This window comes from Heliangelus exortis, chromosome 7 (genome assembly GCF_036169615.1).
Source record: "Heliangelus exortis chromosome 7, bHelExo1.hap1, whole genome shotgun sequence".
In the NCBI taxonomy this organism is placed as follows: Eukaryota; Metazoa; Chordata; class Aves; order Apodiformes; family Trochilidae; genus Heliangelus; species Heliangelus exortis.
The window spans coordinates 29,698,885-29,716,600 of record NC_092428.1 but is presented as its reverse complement, the minus strand read 5'-3'; the positions used below and the strand labels follow the sequence as shown (position 1 = coordinate 29,716,600).

Genomic DNA, 17,716 nt, shown 5'->3' with positions numbered 1-17,716 from the left:
CCCTTCTCTGCACCCTCTCCAGCACCTCCATATCCTTCTTTTACTGCGGTGCCCAAAACAGTACTCGAGGTCAGACCTCAGTCCTCACTTCTCCTCACTCCTCGCCATTCTCCTGCGTCAGGGAGAACACCAGGGGACCTGTGGGTCCACATGGGCTTCCGCAACCTGCTCCCAGAGCACCACAGGGGCTGGGGCCGGAGTCTGAGTCGGAGTCGGGGCCGGGGTCGGAATCGGAGTCTGACTCTGAGTGGGATCGGGATCGGGATCGAGACCGGGACCGGGACCGGGACCGGGACCGAGGTCAGGCCCTGCCCCTCTCAGCCCCGGGTCTGAGGTGAGGCGGCTGCTCCCACAAGCGAATCTTCCCGGGCTGCCCGCAGCCAATCTGCGCCGTCCGCGCTCTTCGCTGCCGCCAGGCATGCTGGGAGTTGTAGTTTTCCCGGGCCTCTCTCCCCCTGGCTCCTGGGAGTGGTTCTCTGCCGGATGACTACAACACCCAGAAGGCAACCACGCAGCTCTCGCCTTCCCGCCGCTTTGTCCTCCTCAGTGCCTACGATCCCCAGTGCGCTCCGCGGCGCGGCGGCCGGGACCGGGAAGGAGAATCCGGTGGGAGAGGGAGCGGGCCGGCAGGGCGCGGCTGCGCAGAGCGCGGCTTCCTGAGTGTCTGGTGGCGGCGGCCATTTTGTGGTGCTTCTTCCCTCTCCCGTTTGGGTTGCGGTGTGTCCGGGACCTGGCGAAGGGGCGAAACGGAGCGGGGGGAGCCCGGGGCCCTCACCCTCACCTGCCCTTCGCCTCGCTGCGCGGCGGAGCCCCCCTCCGGCGCTGCCCCCCCGGGTGCAGCTGAGAGCGGCGCTCGCCCACCATTATGGAAGACGACGGGCAGCCCAGGACCCTGTGAGTGGGGAGGGGACGGTGGAGGGGCCGCGGAGGGGCCGCGGAGCTCTGAGGGTGGGGAGTGGAGCAGGGACGGAGAGCAGCGGGGCGAGGCGGGGAGGGGGATGCGGTCCTGAGGCGTGCGTGGCCCGGGCCGCGGTGGGGGCGGGGAGAGTGGGGCCGGGGTGAGATGTGTGAGGGAAAGGCGGGGGTCCGGAGGAGCGGAGAGAGGGGGAGGGGGTTTGAGGAGAGAGGGGGTGAAGGAAGGGTGGGGAGCGGGGTCTGGAGTAGTACGTGGGGGGGGGGGGGGGGGGGTGCAGGGATTTGGGGGGAAAACGGGAAAGAGCGGAGGTGCCGCCGTGGTAGTGGCGAAGGGGACGGGGTCTTGGCTCGGTTTGTATCCAGCGGATGGGGGGTGCAGGCCCTGGGGGGTGGGGGGCCCAAGGTCTCTGGAGGGGTTCGGGCCGGGTGGCCCGTGCTGGGGTCCCCTTCACAGCGGTCCCGGCTCTAGGAAAGTTCTTTGTGTTCTGCCGGCGGTGGGTGGGATGGGAAAGGCGGTGAAACGGAGAGTGTCTGTAGCGGGCAGGGTAGGAAAAATTGGTTTTCCCTCCAGTATTTTACTGTGTGGTGCAATAACAGCCTCTTTGGGCCCTGGCAAAAAGGAATAACTGTGTGTTGGCAGTGTCTCTCCAGCCAGTGTTTAATGAGTTGGTGGCTGTCACCTGCTTTCTGTAAAAAAAAATATAAATTGGAGATTGTGTGGTTGCTGTTGAGTTCTTTTCAACTCTGCAGGTGTGGTTTTGATGGGTTTTCTTTGTCCTGTTGACTTAGAAGAGGGGGTCTAGTAGGTATGGTTAGGCACTGGAGAGCATGTAATTCTGTTGATGATTTTAACTAGTTCATAGATTATTTGTTTTTTCAGTTTCTATTTGCCAGAGAGTGTTAGGTGCTGTGTGAAGGGTTCAGTGTTTGTGCTAGCACTGTAAGAAAGACAGCTCAGGACAGTGCAAAGAAATCTTTGTTTAGTTTTGGGGACTTGGTAGCCTTCAGAAAGTTGTTCAAAGATAATTTGGATTGAAGGCCACTTCAAAGAAACTACTGAAGCAGACTAAAATACCTATAAATTTGCTTTAGTTTGTTTCCACTACCACAGTAATGGTTTAGCATTTAAGGCTTTCCAAGGCAATTTGTGTTTTTTCTCCTTCCTGTGTCTGCAGAAGTTCTTTTAACTTACTTATAGTATCTATACTTGTAGTATAGATAGATAGATAGATACTTGGTCCTTGCTTCCCGAGGTGCATAGTTTAAATTATTATATCTGAAATGTTTTTTGTGTTGACTACCCAAATGGCTTGAGGCTTTCTGGCCCTGATAGTGATAGTTTTCTGTGTTGCTTTAGACTCAGAGGAGGGAAAAGGGCAAAGGTACACCGAATTTTACTCATTTTTGTTTTCAAGGCCCCTTTTGTCCCAATTGGCTCTGCCTTTTTTTTTTTTTTCAGTAAAAGATTGCTATATCTAGACTCAGTTTTAAGATGTTCTTTTTCTGCTAAAAACTTTTGGTTCTACTTTGGGAGTGGGTTTATTTTATTAATGCATCCACTGGTGATCTGGCTTGGGCCACAGTCACTGGCAAGAAAAGAATTATATTTGTTACAACTAAGATGTCTGAAGTAGCATCCCTACAGCTGCCTGTGATGCTGTATTGCACACACCTGACTGTTTAATTTTCAAACTAATAAGCATCATATACATTCATTTCCTAATAGTTTTTGTAGTAACCACAGTCAACTATGGTTACTTTCCTGTAATTGAGGGCTTTTTTTTTTTTTTTTTTCACAGAACATGATTTCTGCTGTAGCATTTCTTGCATCTCCCTACCATTGCCTCAAATAAGTCTAAATTTAGAATTTCAAGTTGTGTTTTAAAGATCATGATACTGTCTAATACTTTGATGTAGAGCAGTTATGATCTCTCATATAAATAAAACTCACTGCCCCCCAAGAAAAACTCATAATATTGTTAGTTCATCTTTGTTTGTTTGTGTTTACAGGGGGTGAAAGTAAGTGAAGAGCAAATAGTTTGTGTAGCTATTTGACCATGTGCATAGGCACTTGGTTGTTAGTTTAAGTGATACTTTTTGCCTTTGGTATAGCACTTACTCTTTCAGGAAAGAAAAGCTAAACCTGTATTTTAGGAAGGACTTTTTTAACATTTGCAAGCAATTTTTTATATTGTAGAAAGAAACTGCCACCTAACCACTGTTCACATATACCCATCTTAAATATCTCAGGAATAGTAATTGTTTTCCCTTGGAGTACTTACAGGTCTGTGGTGTTGTTCTCAGCTTTGATAGGTCAGTCATGAACCTCTAAGAATTCAGAATATTTTCTGAGGCTTAATATAGAAATAGACACCACTTAGGTTTTATATCTACATTTCATAACTAATAGGCCTTCACAGAAATTTGAAGAACAACTTTCAGTATTTTCTGCCAGAAAGTTTTCCTTACTACTCTAAACAATTTAAAGATAACACAAGAAATAGGAGGGAGGCTTTATTGTAGAAATTGTCATGTCCCTCAGTTCAGATGTGATACAGAAAATTCACAGCATGTAATTACGGGGTGCAGAAGTAAGATTTCAGCTGTGAACCACGAGCTGGATTCATGTCTCTTCCCTTTCACTTCATTTCTCTTACAGAGTAATATTGTCTGCTAGTGGAGTCTGCAGAGTGGATTTTTCTTGGTATCATTTGATTTCCAGTACTTCACTGGCAGTAGGCAGAGATGCTATTAGAATTTCTATGGGCTTTTCACCACACCAGTTACAGTATTGCTTATCATACTGTCTGCCTTTACATATGAAATCTGCTACTTCTTGTGTGTTGTCTGTGGGAGTGTGAAAACATATTTACTGTCTTTCTGCCAAGTGGCTTGTATGGGAGTCTTGTGGACCTGGAAGTAGTGGCTGCAAAAGTTATTATGTCCTTCTCTTCAGATAATTTTACAAGACCTCTGAATTTCAAATACAGGTTCTTATCTTTGTGTTGTCAGCAGCATTAAAAAGTATAATCTTGACGTGTCAGGAGATGTGTATGTGGTTTGGGTTGATTTTTTTTTTTTTTTTTCCCCTGTGTGCTTACTAATTTAAGTGCTTCAGACTTGTAGCAGGGACAAATACTACTGTTGGTATGCACAAAGCCACAACTTTGCTGCTCTATCACATTAACCAAGAGCTAACAGAAGTATAATAAGTGCTTCTTCTCTGTTGGGTTTTAGAATTTTTTGAAAGTCTGAATAATATATCCTCTAGAATGTAACAAAACAAAAGAAAGATTTAAATACCGTGTATTAGCATGTTAAAAGCCATGTGTCTTATTTAGGTGTGGTTCTGCTGATTTTGGTTTCACAGAGTAGAAAATATACCATGGTATGTTTATAACCACATATAAGTAGAGCTAGAAAGGGGAAAACTGGGTGCCCCAGTAGGCTGTGGTGGGTGATTTAGCATCATCTGAGGAAAGTTTAGTGTTTCCAGAAAGGTAAGGTTACAGTTCCTAATGTGTTGAATATATTTCTTTCTTTAGTTATGTAGTGTTCAAACACTGTGCACCTCAGATGTTTGGTTGTATGTTTTTTTTAAGCCATCTTTAACTGCACTGAAGGAAGTAATGTAACTGCAACCTACTTCACAGCAGGAAAGTAACCATCAAGTTTTATTTTTCAGTATGCTTTTCAAATTTGTCAAGGTTTGTCTTCCCATATATTAAATGCAGATGAAGCGAACTGGATCTCGGTGGTTGTTGTTACATGAACCTTTTATTGTGCAGTATCCTCAGCATGTGTATTGTTCAACTTTCAGAGTGTTAGCAACTTGTGAAAGTTGCTATCAGTGCCCTTTGACTATGGCAATATTAAGCACTGAGGCAGTATTTGCCATGTATATAGAGAGAATTAATGGACCATTAGGACTTCATACCCCAGTTAAGTCTAGCAAGCAGGAGGTTCAGAATTACACTGCTGGTTTTGATGAAGGAGGCAGCCTGTTTCATAGCTCAAATTTGGGGTGCAGCAGTCTCACTCACAAAATCACCTGGTATCTCTTCTAGCAGTTAGTGTAAGTTATCTTACATCAGATTTCTAAGGAATGGCCTTTCCTGGGTTTTGTTTGTTTGGGGTTTGGGGTTTTTTTTTTGTTTGTTTGTGGAATTCTTCAGTTTGCTTTTCAGAGTTCTGGAAATCTTGCATTTTTCAAAATCTATATTAATGCAGGGAGAGGCTGAGATTGGTTTTCTATAGTGCTAATTGTACTCTTTGCTCTTAAGTTTGCAGTAGAAATAATGTGCACCGGATTTAACTGTATTTAATTCCCTATCAGTGCTGTTGTACAGGCCATCATGCCAGTATGTTCTTATGTGCTACCTAATGCTGTCCTGCAACATGCAAAGGAAACAAGTGCTAGTAATAAGTTCACAGCAGGACTGACAACTTTATGTGGCAATTCCCTCTTGTAACTGTATTTTCCATCTTGATTTTAGCCCTATCTGCAAAGGTTAATATTTCCATTTGAACCTATTAGTGATTTACAAGTTAATCTTGGTGAATCATTAACAAAAATTTAGTTAATGTTTCAAAATGGAGTTGTGGATAAATGTTTAACTGCTAAGTTTTCAGAATAGAGAATTGAAAATGGACATTTTTTCCAGGGCTTTGCAGTTTTCTTTCTACTGAGATGTTTCATAACAATATAGGCTGCAAATATAGTTTCTACTAGTGACTTCTAATTCATGTATATTTAGTAAGAAAGTAGTGAGTATATGAAAGCTTTTATTAAATACTTCCATGTTCAGGAGGTATGATAACACAAGAATCTTGTGGAGTAGTTAAATCCTAAGGAAGTGTGGAACTGTTACATAGTTGTTGAAAGAATAACAACATAACCAAAATCTGTTGATGTCATTGTATAGTGGTCAGATAAGAAATAAATTGTATCCATTTTGATTTTGTTGATACTAGGCAAAAGTTCAGTTGTCAAACACAGAAATTGCTTTTCAAAACTTTAGAGGGGTGCTCATTAAACAAAAGTTGCAGTTAAATTGCTGTACTCAAAGAATTAGGCTTATGTATAGCTTAAGAAATGCTGGGCCACGTTTATATTTACTGGAGTATGTTAACAGCTAAGACTGCCTTTGGTTTGCTGTATTATGGAATTCTAGAACAGGTCAGAGTAAAATGAATAAAATATATGTTGTTTCAACAGCTAAATTACAAGTTATTGCATGCATTTGGGTGCCTCGTCTTAAGAGGCTTACTTGTAAAGAGCTGATGACTTCCTAGTGTTGCTGTGACAACGCTTTCTTAATTTCTTCTTCTAAATTTCTTAATTGATCACTGCTGCAATTTGATTACAATACGTCACTTTTTAAAAAATTCAGTTTAGCATGCATGAGACTTTCTCAGCCATTTCCATGATGTGGTCTTACTTTTTGTGGGTGTAAAATGCAGCAGGGTATCCAGAGGTAGTTCTGAAACTGCTGTTGGCTTTCTGGCTATTGGTGTAAATCTAGGACTCTCAACATGATGGTTCAAAGCTTGGTATTATAGCCAGGGTTTTTAAAATAAAAGCTAAGCAAAGAAACCAGAAAGTAGGGGTTATATTAAAATACTACTACCAGAATTTGGGAGAGTTTTAAAGAGGTGGTTGTTGTTGAGATAGATGCTGTGTGGAGCATCCCCATGGCATAACACTGCATAAATTGTCTTGTCCGTTCAGGAGTGGGCTGTTTTTCCAAATGTTCAGGAAACCAGAAAAGTGTAGTTGGTTTCCTGCAAGGCAGCACAATTTATGTCTGATAGCTACCACTGGACTACTAATAGGAGTGAGGTGTGGGTTTGCACGCAGATTCAGAACTAACTCTTGATTAGATGCCCAGTGGGAGGTGAAGCTTAAAACATCGCTGCCCTGTTGGCTGCTTGTTCTACCCAGCAATCCTGAGCAGTGTTCTTCCTGCTTTTGGCATTTTTTCTACCAGAGAAATTATTTGCAGTAATCTCTGTATCAAGCTTCATGGTCTCAGTTGCCTGGTGAACTTTATAACTTTGAAACCTTTTGACTGTTGTATTAAGATTGTATTGTGAAATAATTTGTAAATGCTGGTTTTAAGATACCTGGATTATTTAAAGGGAAATAGTAATTTAAGATTTTGAAAAATCATAATTACGTTTGAAAAGATGAATTTTTCTGTTTTAAAATGTTGGTTTTCTTATTTCCTTGTGTAGCTATGTAGGAAACCTCTCCAGAGATGTGACTGAAGTTCTTATACTTCAGTTATTCAGCCAGATCGGACCATGCAAAAGCTGTAAAATGATAACAGAGGTAAGGCCTGCCACATTCAGGGGGGTAGCAAATATAATGTAATCTAGGATGAAGTTGTGCCAAAAAAAATGGAGTTGAGATTTTTTTTTCCCCCTTACTGGTAGTGGGTTTTCTCAGTTGCCTGTGTTTGGCTTTTGGGATGACTTTTTGCAGGAGACCTGTTGCTGTGTACAGACCTGTACATTTGCCTATAGCCTGAGCCACCTTTTACCAGCTGATGATGAGATTTTCCCTTACTTAAAGGACTGTTAGCCCTTTTTTTTTAGAATCAGATTGTTCTGGTGATCAGAAACTATTTGTTTCAAGTGCTGTTCATGGCTATTTTGTATATTTTTCACTTTGCTTGAACATGAGCCTCAGTAATATTTTTTCCTCTTCAATAAATGTTTTTTCACTATGACTGAAAAGTAAGAAATCCCTCAAAATAAGTTTTGCTTTTCCTGAGTCTTTTCTGTGCCAGTGTAAATAGCTGTTGTCTGCACCTCTCTATTCTTAAATTATTTTTTCCTTGAAACAAAGTAGTATTCCATAGTATTCCAGATAAGGTCTTTTGTACAAACTGTTGGTAAGTATCAATGATTTCTTCTCTCTGTTGTAAATACCCTGATAGGTTTAGGGCTGGTAGTCATTTCAGTGATCTTGTTGACAGAAACCAGGCAGCTTCTCACTCCCTTATATTTTTCCTTCCTTCTATGTTTGTCACTGATAAACTTGCAGCAGGCAGGGACTAAGCAGAATTTTTGCTAGGTTTAATCTTTGCTGCTCCAACTCCAGTTTTCTGTATGCTCTTCTACTTTTTACTGCTACTTATGGTTTGTATTAACTTGTCATTGCAGATTTCCTGAGTACAGTCACATTATTTTTGTGTCATAATCATTAGTGAAAGTACTAATAGACAAGTCTTGCAACCAGACTTACTTAGAAACACTATTAGTATCTCTGCTGTGGTTTTCTCTCCCTTTCAGTGTGACACACTGCTTTGATTTTTGGTTTTTAGCTGCTTATTATCCACCAGGTCCTTGTTTAACCACTCCCATCTTTGTCTTAACTAGTACTTCCCATGTGGTGCTTGATTAAAACTTTTTTTAGTGACAGAGCTCTGCCATATTGTAAGTTTTAATTATTTTTCTCCAGTAACAAAAAGATAACAGAGTACAGTTCTTAGTTTTTCTCTGAGGAAGGAGTTTGGGTTGTCATGCCTTTCAGAAGCTGCTCCTCCAGCTGTCTGTGGATTGAGAGAGCATCTGTTTGATTTCTTGAGAACCAGATGAGAAGTTCCAGCACTCATTTTTGCCTTTATTTAGGCTTTCTGGGTTTTAGATTTTACATGACTGTAGAAATAACAAGGGAAACATCTTTATGAAGTGAGTAGGTAAACAGAAAGCTACTTGGAGCTATATTCGGTCCTAGGGAGGTGACTGCACTTGGCTGACCTTAGCACCTGTCACCCAGCAGTCAGCAAGGGCAGGTTGGATTCTAGACTGGAACTGGCCTGCAGCTCCAGTGCTTTTAACTGTCAGAGTACCTGTGCCCACTGCCCTTCTTTCTGATCAGTGTGCTGTGAACTTCTCATAGGCACTGCGTTACATTTAAGTGCTCTTAGCTGTGCATTGTTACTACCAACAAGTTTATACTTAAGTATTTTCTGATTTTTATTTGCACCTCCTTTAGCCAGTTGTATCAGCTGTTTGCTTTTGCTCACTCTTTTTTATTTGCAGACTATATGATGTGTCTGTCAAATGTTTAGAGATGCCAAGTGTTTATTTTGGGGTGTGTAACACTCAGGGGGATGGTGTGATTAGCATTTACCAGTATCTTGCACACCTGAAGATCTGGGCATCTGCAAAAGAGGCTCTTCTCATGTTCAGACATCTTCTTAGTGCAAAAGAAGACATTCTGACCATGTAAAAATAACATTACACTTCATTTGAAGCATAAGCTGCACTAAATCTGTTAGAGCCTTAAATGAGTTCCCCAAATCTTGTTTTCATTACATCAAGAAAGTAGTACAGGAAGAGGGGTGAGAAATAAGGCTGATTATTTTGAGGTATTTAGAGCCCTTCGTGGCTGTTGTGGCTTAATCTCTGGTTTTTTTCTGTCCTCTCAGATATGTTTTCTCTTGTCTGTTTTTGCTTCAGTTAGAGACACCTGACACACTGACAGTGTTTAGAAGGATGACTTCAGCCTGCTTTGTAATCTTAGGTATATAAAGGCCTTCTTATCAGTTCAGCTGCTAAATCTTAATAGCTTCCCTTGGTCAGATGTAGATAGAACTATATTTGAAGATGTGCAGTGCAGTTTTACAGGGCAGAATTGGGATTTCTGTGTTCATATAACTGTGGGTGCGTTTTCAGAAGTTAGTAAACCTTCTGTCAATTTGTGTTACAGCTTTGCTTTGCCTGACCCTGAGGGTGGTTGATATGCTACAATACTGATGCCAAAGCAGTTTCTTTATATGCTAGACCCTTCCTTGTCCATGCAAGGAATTATTTGTTTAGTTTCATGTTAGTGTCTGTCATCTTGTTGTCCGTGTTCATGCACAGTGCTCAGTGTGGGTGTTTTGGTGTAAGGCTCTAGTTTTTGTACTCATGATGCCTTTTAGGAGGATTAAATCCAGTGTTAAAGTTAGCATTCTAATTGTCATTTCCACGTGGTCAACCTTTTAGAAAAATTTTACATTCTTTTCACTTAATATCCAGGTGCATTTAATACTGCACTGAGCTGGATTTGTCAGTATTTATAAAGGTGACTCAATAGGCCATCCTACAAAAACAGGTTATACCCAAAATTTCACAGAATAATGGTTGATTAGTGTTTTATTCCCTCAGTCAGACTGTTTTGAGCCCATTTAAAGGGCTATTTCCCAGTTGCTGGGAATATAGCATTTTACACTTGACACTGAGAATATGCAAGTTCTAGGTTGTTATCTCTTAGTGGTTTTCCTGTGAATAAAGGGAAAGACTTCTTCAGTAGCAAGAGAGAAAAAATTGGCAACAGTGTATCTGGGGAACAAACCTTTCCAGCTTTGTGTAAATACCTGAGGCAAAAGACCATTCTTTTCTTTGTTCTTCTCTTTTTTTTGCCTCCCTTCCATCCACTCTGCAGATCACTTTTCTGATCAATTGTTTTTATTTTAGTAAATGTAAAGTACTGAGCCCTCAATATAACCTATGTTATAAACTATACCTCAAAACCTGCTAGATTTTTAATAAAATTCCCATCTTATTAATTCTTGCATTTAAGTGTAATGTCAAAGGCTATTTCATAAATCTAATGCAAATCATTCTTAAAGTTTCTAGCTATAAGTAATATATTTTCCTGGATTTTCTTCTCAGCAACCCGATAGCAGAAGGGTCAACTCTTCTGTTGGATTTTCTGTTTTGCAGCATACAAGCAATGACCCTTATTGCTTTGTGGAATTTTATGAACACAGAGATGCAGCTGCTGCATTAGCTGCTATGAATGGGAGAAAAATTTTGGGAAAGGTAAGTTGCTTACATTGTAATCATAGATGTAAAGAATATAGATATGTTCATGTAAAAATAGTAATAAAACTGTGGGGCATTCATTTTGTAGGTGGTGTTTACCAAGGTTAATATTGTCAGAATAATATTGTTAAAAATAACAATTTTTTCAAAGATAAGTCTTGTTTAGGAGGTATGTAATTTGAGATGTTCTAATTGTGGCAGCATTTTATACTGAATTATTTGTATACACTGAGAGTTGTAAGCCACCCTTGAATTAACTCATAAATTTTAAGAATTTTGTGAATTTATACTAAATCTTATACTTATTTTCAGGAGGTCAAAGTAAACTGGGCAACAACACCAAGTAGCCAGAAAAAAGATACATCCAGTAAGTAAAGTAATGCCACAGTATCACTTCTACACCAATACTTCACAATGTGGTAATAATTTGTCATAAGAGCATTCAAACATAACTTTTCTCCTTCCCATCTTGTGTTTAATAGAATTTTGCAAACTAATTCTTCTGTTTCTGCTTTACAACTGGGGAAACTGGAGTGGACAGATTAAATTGCTGCTGCTCATCAGATGGAATCCTGGGCGTCCCTGGTTCCCAGTGCTGGGTGCAGAGCATCGTTTTCTCAGGAGCTGAAATCTTAGATAGCAGTTAAATATTTGATTAGTAAATTATTTATTTTCAGATCACTTCCATGTGTTCGTTGGGGATTTAAGTCCAGAAATCACAACAGAAGACATCAAGTCAGCATTTGCTCCCTTCGGTAAAATATCGTAAGTATCGTGATAAACGTTTTCAATATCAGTTAGAAACTGTGACAGTGAAAAGATGTTTCTGAGTTGAAATGTTGTTATTTCTTAGATAATTTTTTTGATGTTAATTTCCTGGTGTTGGGTGGGAAATAAAGAGGGATTATTGTTTCATCTCACTATCTGTTATGTTTGTAAATAATAGTAATGGAATTGTGCTCTGGTTTTACTGTAAGCAGTGTGCTTCTAACCTAGTTTATATGCTAACTTTTTATTAAAATTTAATTACTCTTCCTAAGTGTGACTTTACATTGTTCAGAATAATGACTTGACAAATGGTTTATGTTGCAACCTTGGTGTATTTTATGTGCATTCATACTGCATTTTATAGGCAGTATAGAAAACCGGGCAATTGGAATGTAATTTTATGAAGGAATTTATTTAAACTTGTGGTTTGAAAAAAAAAAAAACAAATACGAGAATGAAATCTAGTTGTTTGGCTGGTGATAGGGGATTAATTAAGATTACATTACTTAAATGAAAGAATGGTGGATTTACAATATGTGCACATTTCTGCCAGCTAAGAGAAAGTTTCTTTAAACTTCTCATTATAATTCAGGTGATACCAGATCACCTAATGCTTTAATTGGACATATGTAACCTTACAAGAATCCTTGTGAGTGTGAAGTATGTATGTCCTTAAGAGTACTGCTACAAAAAGTCTGTTCATCTGCTACCAGTTTATCTTTATAAAAACCTTTTAAAGTTGCACATGAACGTTTTTGTACTGCTTTACAGGTTATATTTCTGAGAACAAAATTCTTATTTTTCTCTTGTTCTGTACACATATTTTTAAATGAATCATAAAATCTTATTTCTTACCTCTGCTATTTTGTTTACTTTGCTTTTTGTCTCTTAATGTGGTAAGTAGTACTGTTTAAAAATCAATTTAAAGAGAATAATTCAGGTTTCTGTTTCTCAATCTATATTTATACCTGAGACCTGCAGTTTTTCTAAAGTCCAAGTCACAATTAAAAGTAATAGCATTCTGGTTATTTTGCAGAATTGCTCATAAGAATGGACAGGATCTTGAAGGCTAACTGCAAGGAACTGTGCACACTGGAACTCAGTTGTAGATTTTTTCTCATTTCTATTTATTCTTATTATACATTATTTATATATACATATTTTAGTATTTACATTTTAACATTCTATATTCAGTGCAGTTCTATATTTCCAATCATTTTAACTTACTCACTAAAATTTCTGTGTAAATTTGTTGTTTTCGTACTGGTGTGCTTAGCATTGTTGTTAGTTTTATTCTCCTTTCTTAAATTTCTGAAAATGTCAATTTTTCAAAATTTACAGCTGCCCAAACTCCAAAATGATGGTAGAGAATTGACCAAGAAAAATAAAGAAATCTGTTAACAGGCCATGTATGCCTTTTAATTCCTATTTTTTCCTCTTTTTCGATTTTTTAATATTTCATATATTTTGTATCACTAGGCAGAAGACATTTAACTATTTAGAAAATGCATGGTAAATTAGATAGAATTGTTACAGTAATTTATAGAACAGTAAACCTTAGAGGTCCCTAGCCTATAGAATATTAGAAAAGGAAACTTTGTTTCTCTTATACTTCAAATTTGAACATTCTAGTTTTAGCCAGTATAGGTTATGTGAATAGGTTGCATGTTTATTACATGTTTTTTTTTTGTCCTACTGCTTTTTTCTAACAGGTAAAGGAGCAATAGGGAGAGTTCAGGAATTACTGTAGTGTTAGGGCTAACTGAATTTATAAGAAAAAATTATGCTCACAATACAGTGTGTGTGGTTCCTTTTAGTTTTTATTTTGCAGGTTGTTAATATTACTCTCATATAGCTGTGCTTCTTTTCACAGGGATGCACGGGTAGTTAAAGATATGGCAACTGGAAAGTCAAAAGGCTATGGTTTTGTATCTTTTTATAACAAACTGGTGAGTAATCACAACACCAATTTAAAATAATTGCACATTTTCCTCTTTTAGATTTACCTCTTTGTTGATATGTTCACTGTGTATCAGACCTCCCCAGGGGAGAATAAATTTGTATGCACAGGACAAATTGACTTAAATCAGAAACTTCTGTCACTTGTGGCGTAGGGTTGAAAGAACTCAGATGACAGTGTTGCTAAGAGAACATTGTGAAAGAAGGTTCCTGAATGCAGAAAGCTTCTTTGGATGTGTTAGGGGAGTTCAGCTTAGCTTGTGGAACCCATCAGTAGTGTTTTGGGTCTCACCCCATCCCAGCTCCAGTGCTGCTCCCTGTGTAAGGCAGGAGCTCCTACAGGATGACACCCTGGAGCCCTCAGACTGCACAGCAGGGTTTGGTGTCTGCCAGGGTGAGGTCAGCCCCAAGGCTGAACCTTTCTGGGGACCAAGGTAAAGCCAAGAGTGTCAGACCCTGAAGTGTGGCTGGGTTAGTCCCACTGAGTCTGCATCTCAGTTGAGTTCTTGGTCGAGTTCTTTCAGGGTTTGGGTGGGCTTTAAGTATTTGATCTCTTGAAGACTGAATTCTTCACAACTTTTTGTTCTTCCTTGCTCCTTTGCTTGAGTTGTTAGAACACTTTTTGCATCTAAGATGGTTCTTTGTAATGAGCAATGAATTTCCAGCTCAGAGTTGATTCTCTACTTGTCTGTAACTGATTGGCTTCACCTTGCTTCATTTTTGGCTGCTTGCTGTGATGGTTCAGAATTCTCTGTGCTCCTTTGGATTTACTGGGTTTGTCCACAGAACTTTTGGGCAACCGAGTCTTCCTTAGAAGCAAATTTGTACATATTTCTTGTTTGGCTGTGTTACACTCTCTGTTTTGATCTTTTTAGGATGCAGAAAATGCTATTGTACACATGGGAGGGCAGTGGTTGGGAGGCCGTCAGATCAGAACTAATTGGGCAACAAGGAAACCACCAGCACCCAAAAGCACACAAGAAAGTAAGACCTTCATGTTGTGTTTGCTATTTGCACAGCACTGTTCAAGGGAGAAATAAACCATAATAATGCCAAAATCATGTCACTTGATGACATATCTAGCTTGACTTCCAGATCTTAAAGAACTGATATTTTTTTGGTATATCTTAGCACCATAGTATAGTGGTGGCACTACTGCTCTGTCATAAAATACTGAAAGTGTTTGTTAATGCACTTGTGTGTGCAAGATAAGTGTCTGGATCTCTGTGGCTACTGTTGCCCTACTGCTTAAAACCAGCCTTTTCTCTTTATAGATAATACAAAACAATTGAGATTTGAAGATGTAGTAAATCAGTCAAGTCCCAAAAATTGTACTGTGTACTGTGGAGGAATTGCCTCTGGCCTAACAGGTATGAGTTGTTTTATTGCTTTTTGTATTCTTGAATCTTCTTGGACACCAAGATGGTTTCTAATTGAAAATCATTGTATGTTGTAGATCAGCTTATGAGACAGACTTTTTCACCGTTTGGACAGATTATGGAAATAAGGGTGTTTCCAGAAAAAGGTTACTCATTTGTCAGGTATGGACAGAGAAAAAATAAATGTGATTTTGTTAATGTAGTAATGTTTCATCATTCTGCACTTTCACTTGGTTGAACTTACGCTGATACATTAAAAGCTGTCACTGTGTGTTCATAGAAAAAATTGGAACTTTTAAAAGTCGACACCAATGTTTTTACCTGAGAAGATGAATATCTGTGAAAAGCAGATCTTTATCTCTGGATTTCCTGTATGTATGGAGTCACTGTTTTTTATCAACCAGGTGAAAGTACTATAAAGCATAACATTATTTTGTTTTTACATTCTTTAGATTTTCAACCCATGAAAGTGCAGCACATGCTATTGTTTCAGTTAATGGAACCACAATTGAAGGACATGTTGTTAAATGTTACTGGGGTAAAGAATCCCCTGATATGACTAAAAACTTCCAACAGGTAACTCACTTTAACCTTTTTGTTGTATCACATTTTTCTGTGTACCTGTACTGCCTTTCCAATTGTAACAGCAAAATTCTGTGGTAGCGTTCTTATGAAATTCCCTGTTCTGTCTCAGTTATGTTCCAGTTGTTCACCAAACTGGGCTAGTGATTTTGGTGGAATATCTGTTACTGTCTTCTGGATATGATTCAAGATAGGGAGAAACTTGGAGGTAATTCTGCTTCTTGCTAGTTCCCTGACTGCAGAATAGGTGTGACCATCCCACCAAATGTCCTTTGCTGCTTCAAACACACCTAGATACATTTTTCAGTACAAGGATGTATTCAAATCACAGTGATGTCTTACTTATTTTTCTGATCTTATTAATGATTATTTTAGCCCTGTGGTTGATACAGACAAAAACTTTACCTTCAGCAGCACAGAAAGAACAAGATCCATCTCTAGAAGCTGAACTACTATGGATTAATTCTCTCCTTAGGTGGATTACAGTCAGTGGGGGCAATGGAGCCAAGTATATGGAAATCCACAGCAGTACGGGCAATATATGGCTAATGGGTGGCAAGTACCATCGTATGGAATGTATGGCCAAGCATGGAATCAACAGGGTTTTGGAGTAGAGTGAGTAACTGTATTTAATTTTTTTAGAATATTGCCAGAATGTTGTATCTGAGTTTCAGGCTCATTTGGTTCAAGGATTGCACGAGGTTTCTAGCCTTAGCTGGACTCCTATTTCCTTAAAGCTTATGTTTGATGATTACTATGGATCAAGTAATGGATGAGTCTGACTTGTACTTGATCACACATTTTCTCTGAATGGGTGTTTAGAAACTCAAGGCACAAAGACTTCTTCTGTGGTAGTTTCAGATGGTGGGCTTGTTTGAGATGTAAACATTTTATGGGTTTTGACTCGAGACAGTAACTGCTGGAGAGTCTGAACCAGGGACCCTGGAGAGAAGGAAGTAAATACTGACACTTTACCTTGGGTTTGGGTGGGCTTTTAGTACTTGATCTTTTGAAGACTGAAGTCTTCACAACAATTTTTTGTTTTAGCATACTTCTGATAACTTATTTGCGTACATAGTTCTTCGTTATCTCTTGCCAATTAAACATACTAAACCCTGATAAACCTATCACTGGTATTCATGCCAATTAGGTGTTGGGAATTTTTTGCATTTCTGCATCGCTGATGTTGACTTACAGCCACCTGCATATGTACATGCCTTTGGAGGCAGTTGTCCTATACAACTAGTACCCAAGGTTTGTGGGGCTTTTTTTTTCCTTTTTTTTCTTAAAAAGCTTATGTTATTTTCAAGAATCATATGTTGTAGCACTTAATCTGAATTACTCATTAAAGAGAAGAAATTAATAATAGAGCAGGATGTATGTTTTAATGTTGTTTGGTTTTTTTTTTAGTCTGTTTTCTTGCAAATGACTTTCCTGCATGACTTACTTCTTTTTTTTTCCCCTTCCTTTTCATTTTTTTAACCTCCCTGTTTCTTTTTAAGCCAATCTCCATCTGCTGCCTGGATGGGTGGATTTGGTGCTCAACCTGCCCAGGGACAAGGTGCTCCTGTAATACCTAACCAAGCTGGATATGGTATGGCAAGCTACCAAACACAGTGAGCTGGGACTCTGTTTAAAAGTGTGTATTTCATGATAGGCTGCAGTTTCCAGTGACATTCTCAAGACTGGAATGTAGACAATGAAAAAAAGAAAATATTTATTTTAAAAAAAAAATGGAAATGTTTGGAACCTTTAGCACAGCTTTGCTTTGGTGAAGGACACAAATGTCTTCTAGTTCTGCCTTTTTAAGTTTTTGTTCATGATGGATATGAACATGTTTTCCTTTGTGTACAAAAATTAAAAATAAAGTCAATAAAGACAATTCTGACTACAAATTTTGATATAGTAGGAGAAATGGCTAATGAGTTTGATCTTTAGGTTACCATTCCATTTTTTTTTGTTTTTTTTTTTTGTTCTGTCTTCAGTGTTTTATATCACTGTCCTTTTTAAGAGATCTGATGTTGAACAACAACAGCAAGTTGCTTTTAGTTGAACACACATCCTGAAATAACCTGTGGACCAACCATTACAACCTGCAAGGCAGTATTGGTTATTCAAGGAACCTATGGGCATAGCTCAGAAAGTGTATGTAAGGTCTCGGAATAATTTTTTAAAAAAAAAAATATTTAATTTTTCTACATGCTTAAAGAAAACAGTCTGATACATAGAGTAGTTCAGGCTAAAATGAAAAACAGTACTGTCTGGGTAATTTCACCTAACTTCTAGTGTCC

The 17,716-nt window shown here is 39.0% G+C and overlaps 1 protein-coding gene across 4 annotated transcripts; it reads left to right on the top strand.

Moving 5' to 3' along the window:
- The first annotated feature begins 598 nt into the window (after nucleotides 1-598).
- On the top strand, nucleotides 599-17,320 carry TIAL1 (TIA1 cytotoxic granule associated RNA binding protein like 1). Of its 4 annotated transcripts, XR_011726879.1 has the most exons (13): nucleotides 649-894; nucleotides 7,153-7,249; nucleotides 10,585-10,734; nucleotides 11,050-11,104; nucleotides 11,415-11,502; nucleotides 13,379-13,454; nucleotides 14,340-14,448; nucleotides 14,739-14,834; nucleotides 14,921-15,005; nucleotides 15,296-15,419; nucleotides 15,901-16,040; nucleotides 16,576-16,679; nucleotides 16,928-17,139. XR_011726879.1 is itself a non-coding variant. In XM_071749536.1 (12 exons), exons 1-12 carry the CDS (start codon nucleotides 866-868, stop codon nucleotides 17,043-17,045), a joined length of 1,116 nt encoding a protein of 371 aa, XP_071605637.1. In that variant the 5' UTR covers nucleotides 599-865; the 3' UTR covers nucleotides 17,046-17,320. The 4 variants fall into 4 exon arrangements, 3 of the variants coding, with proteins under 3 accessions (XP_071605637.1, XP_071605636.1, XP_071605638.1); XM_071749536.1 differs by lacking the exon at nucleotides 16,576-16,679 and having other exon boundaries at nucleotides 599-894; nucleotides 10,636-10,734; nucleotides 16,928-17,320; XM_071749535.1 differs by lacking the exon at nucleotides 16,576-16,679 and having other exon boundaries at nucleotides 644-894; nucleotides 16,928-17,320.
- Nucleotides 17,321-17,716: the final 396 nt, after the last annotated feature.

Excerpts from the sequence above, each read along its gene's own strand:
- TIAL1 (XM_071749535.1), top strand. The coding sequence starts at position 866 with ATGGAAGACGACGGGCAGCCCAGGACCCT. Across the intron at positions 11,503-13,378 it reads GCTCCCTTCGGTAAAATATC|GGATGCACGGGTAGTTAAAG; the intron begins GTAAGTATCGTG and ends TTCTTTTCACAG. Across the intron at positions 14,835-14,920 it reads AATTGCCTCTGGCCTAACAG|ATCAGCTTATGAGACAGACT; the intron begins GTATGAGTTGTT and ends TGTATGTTGTAG.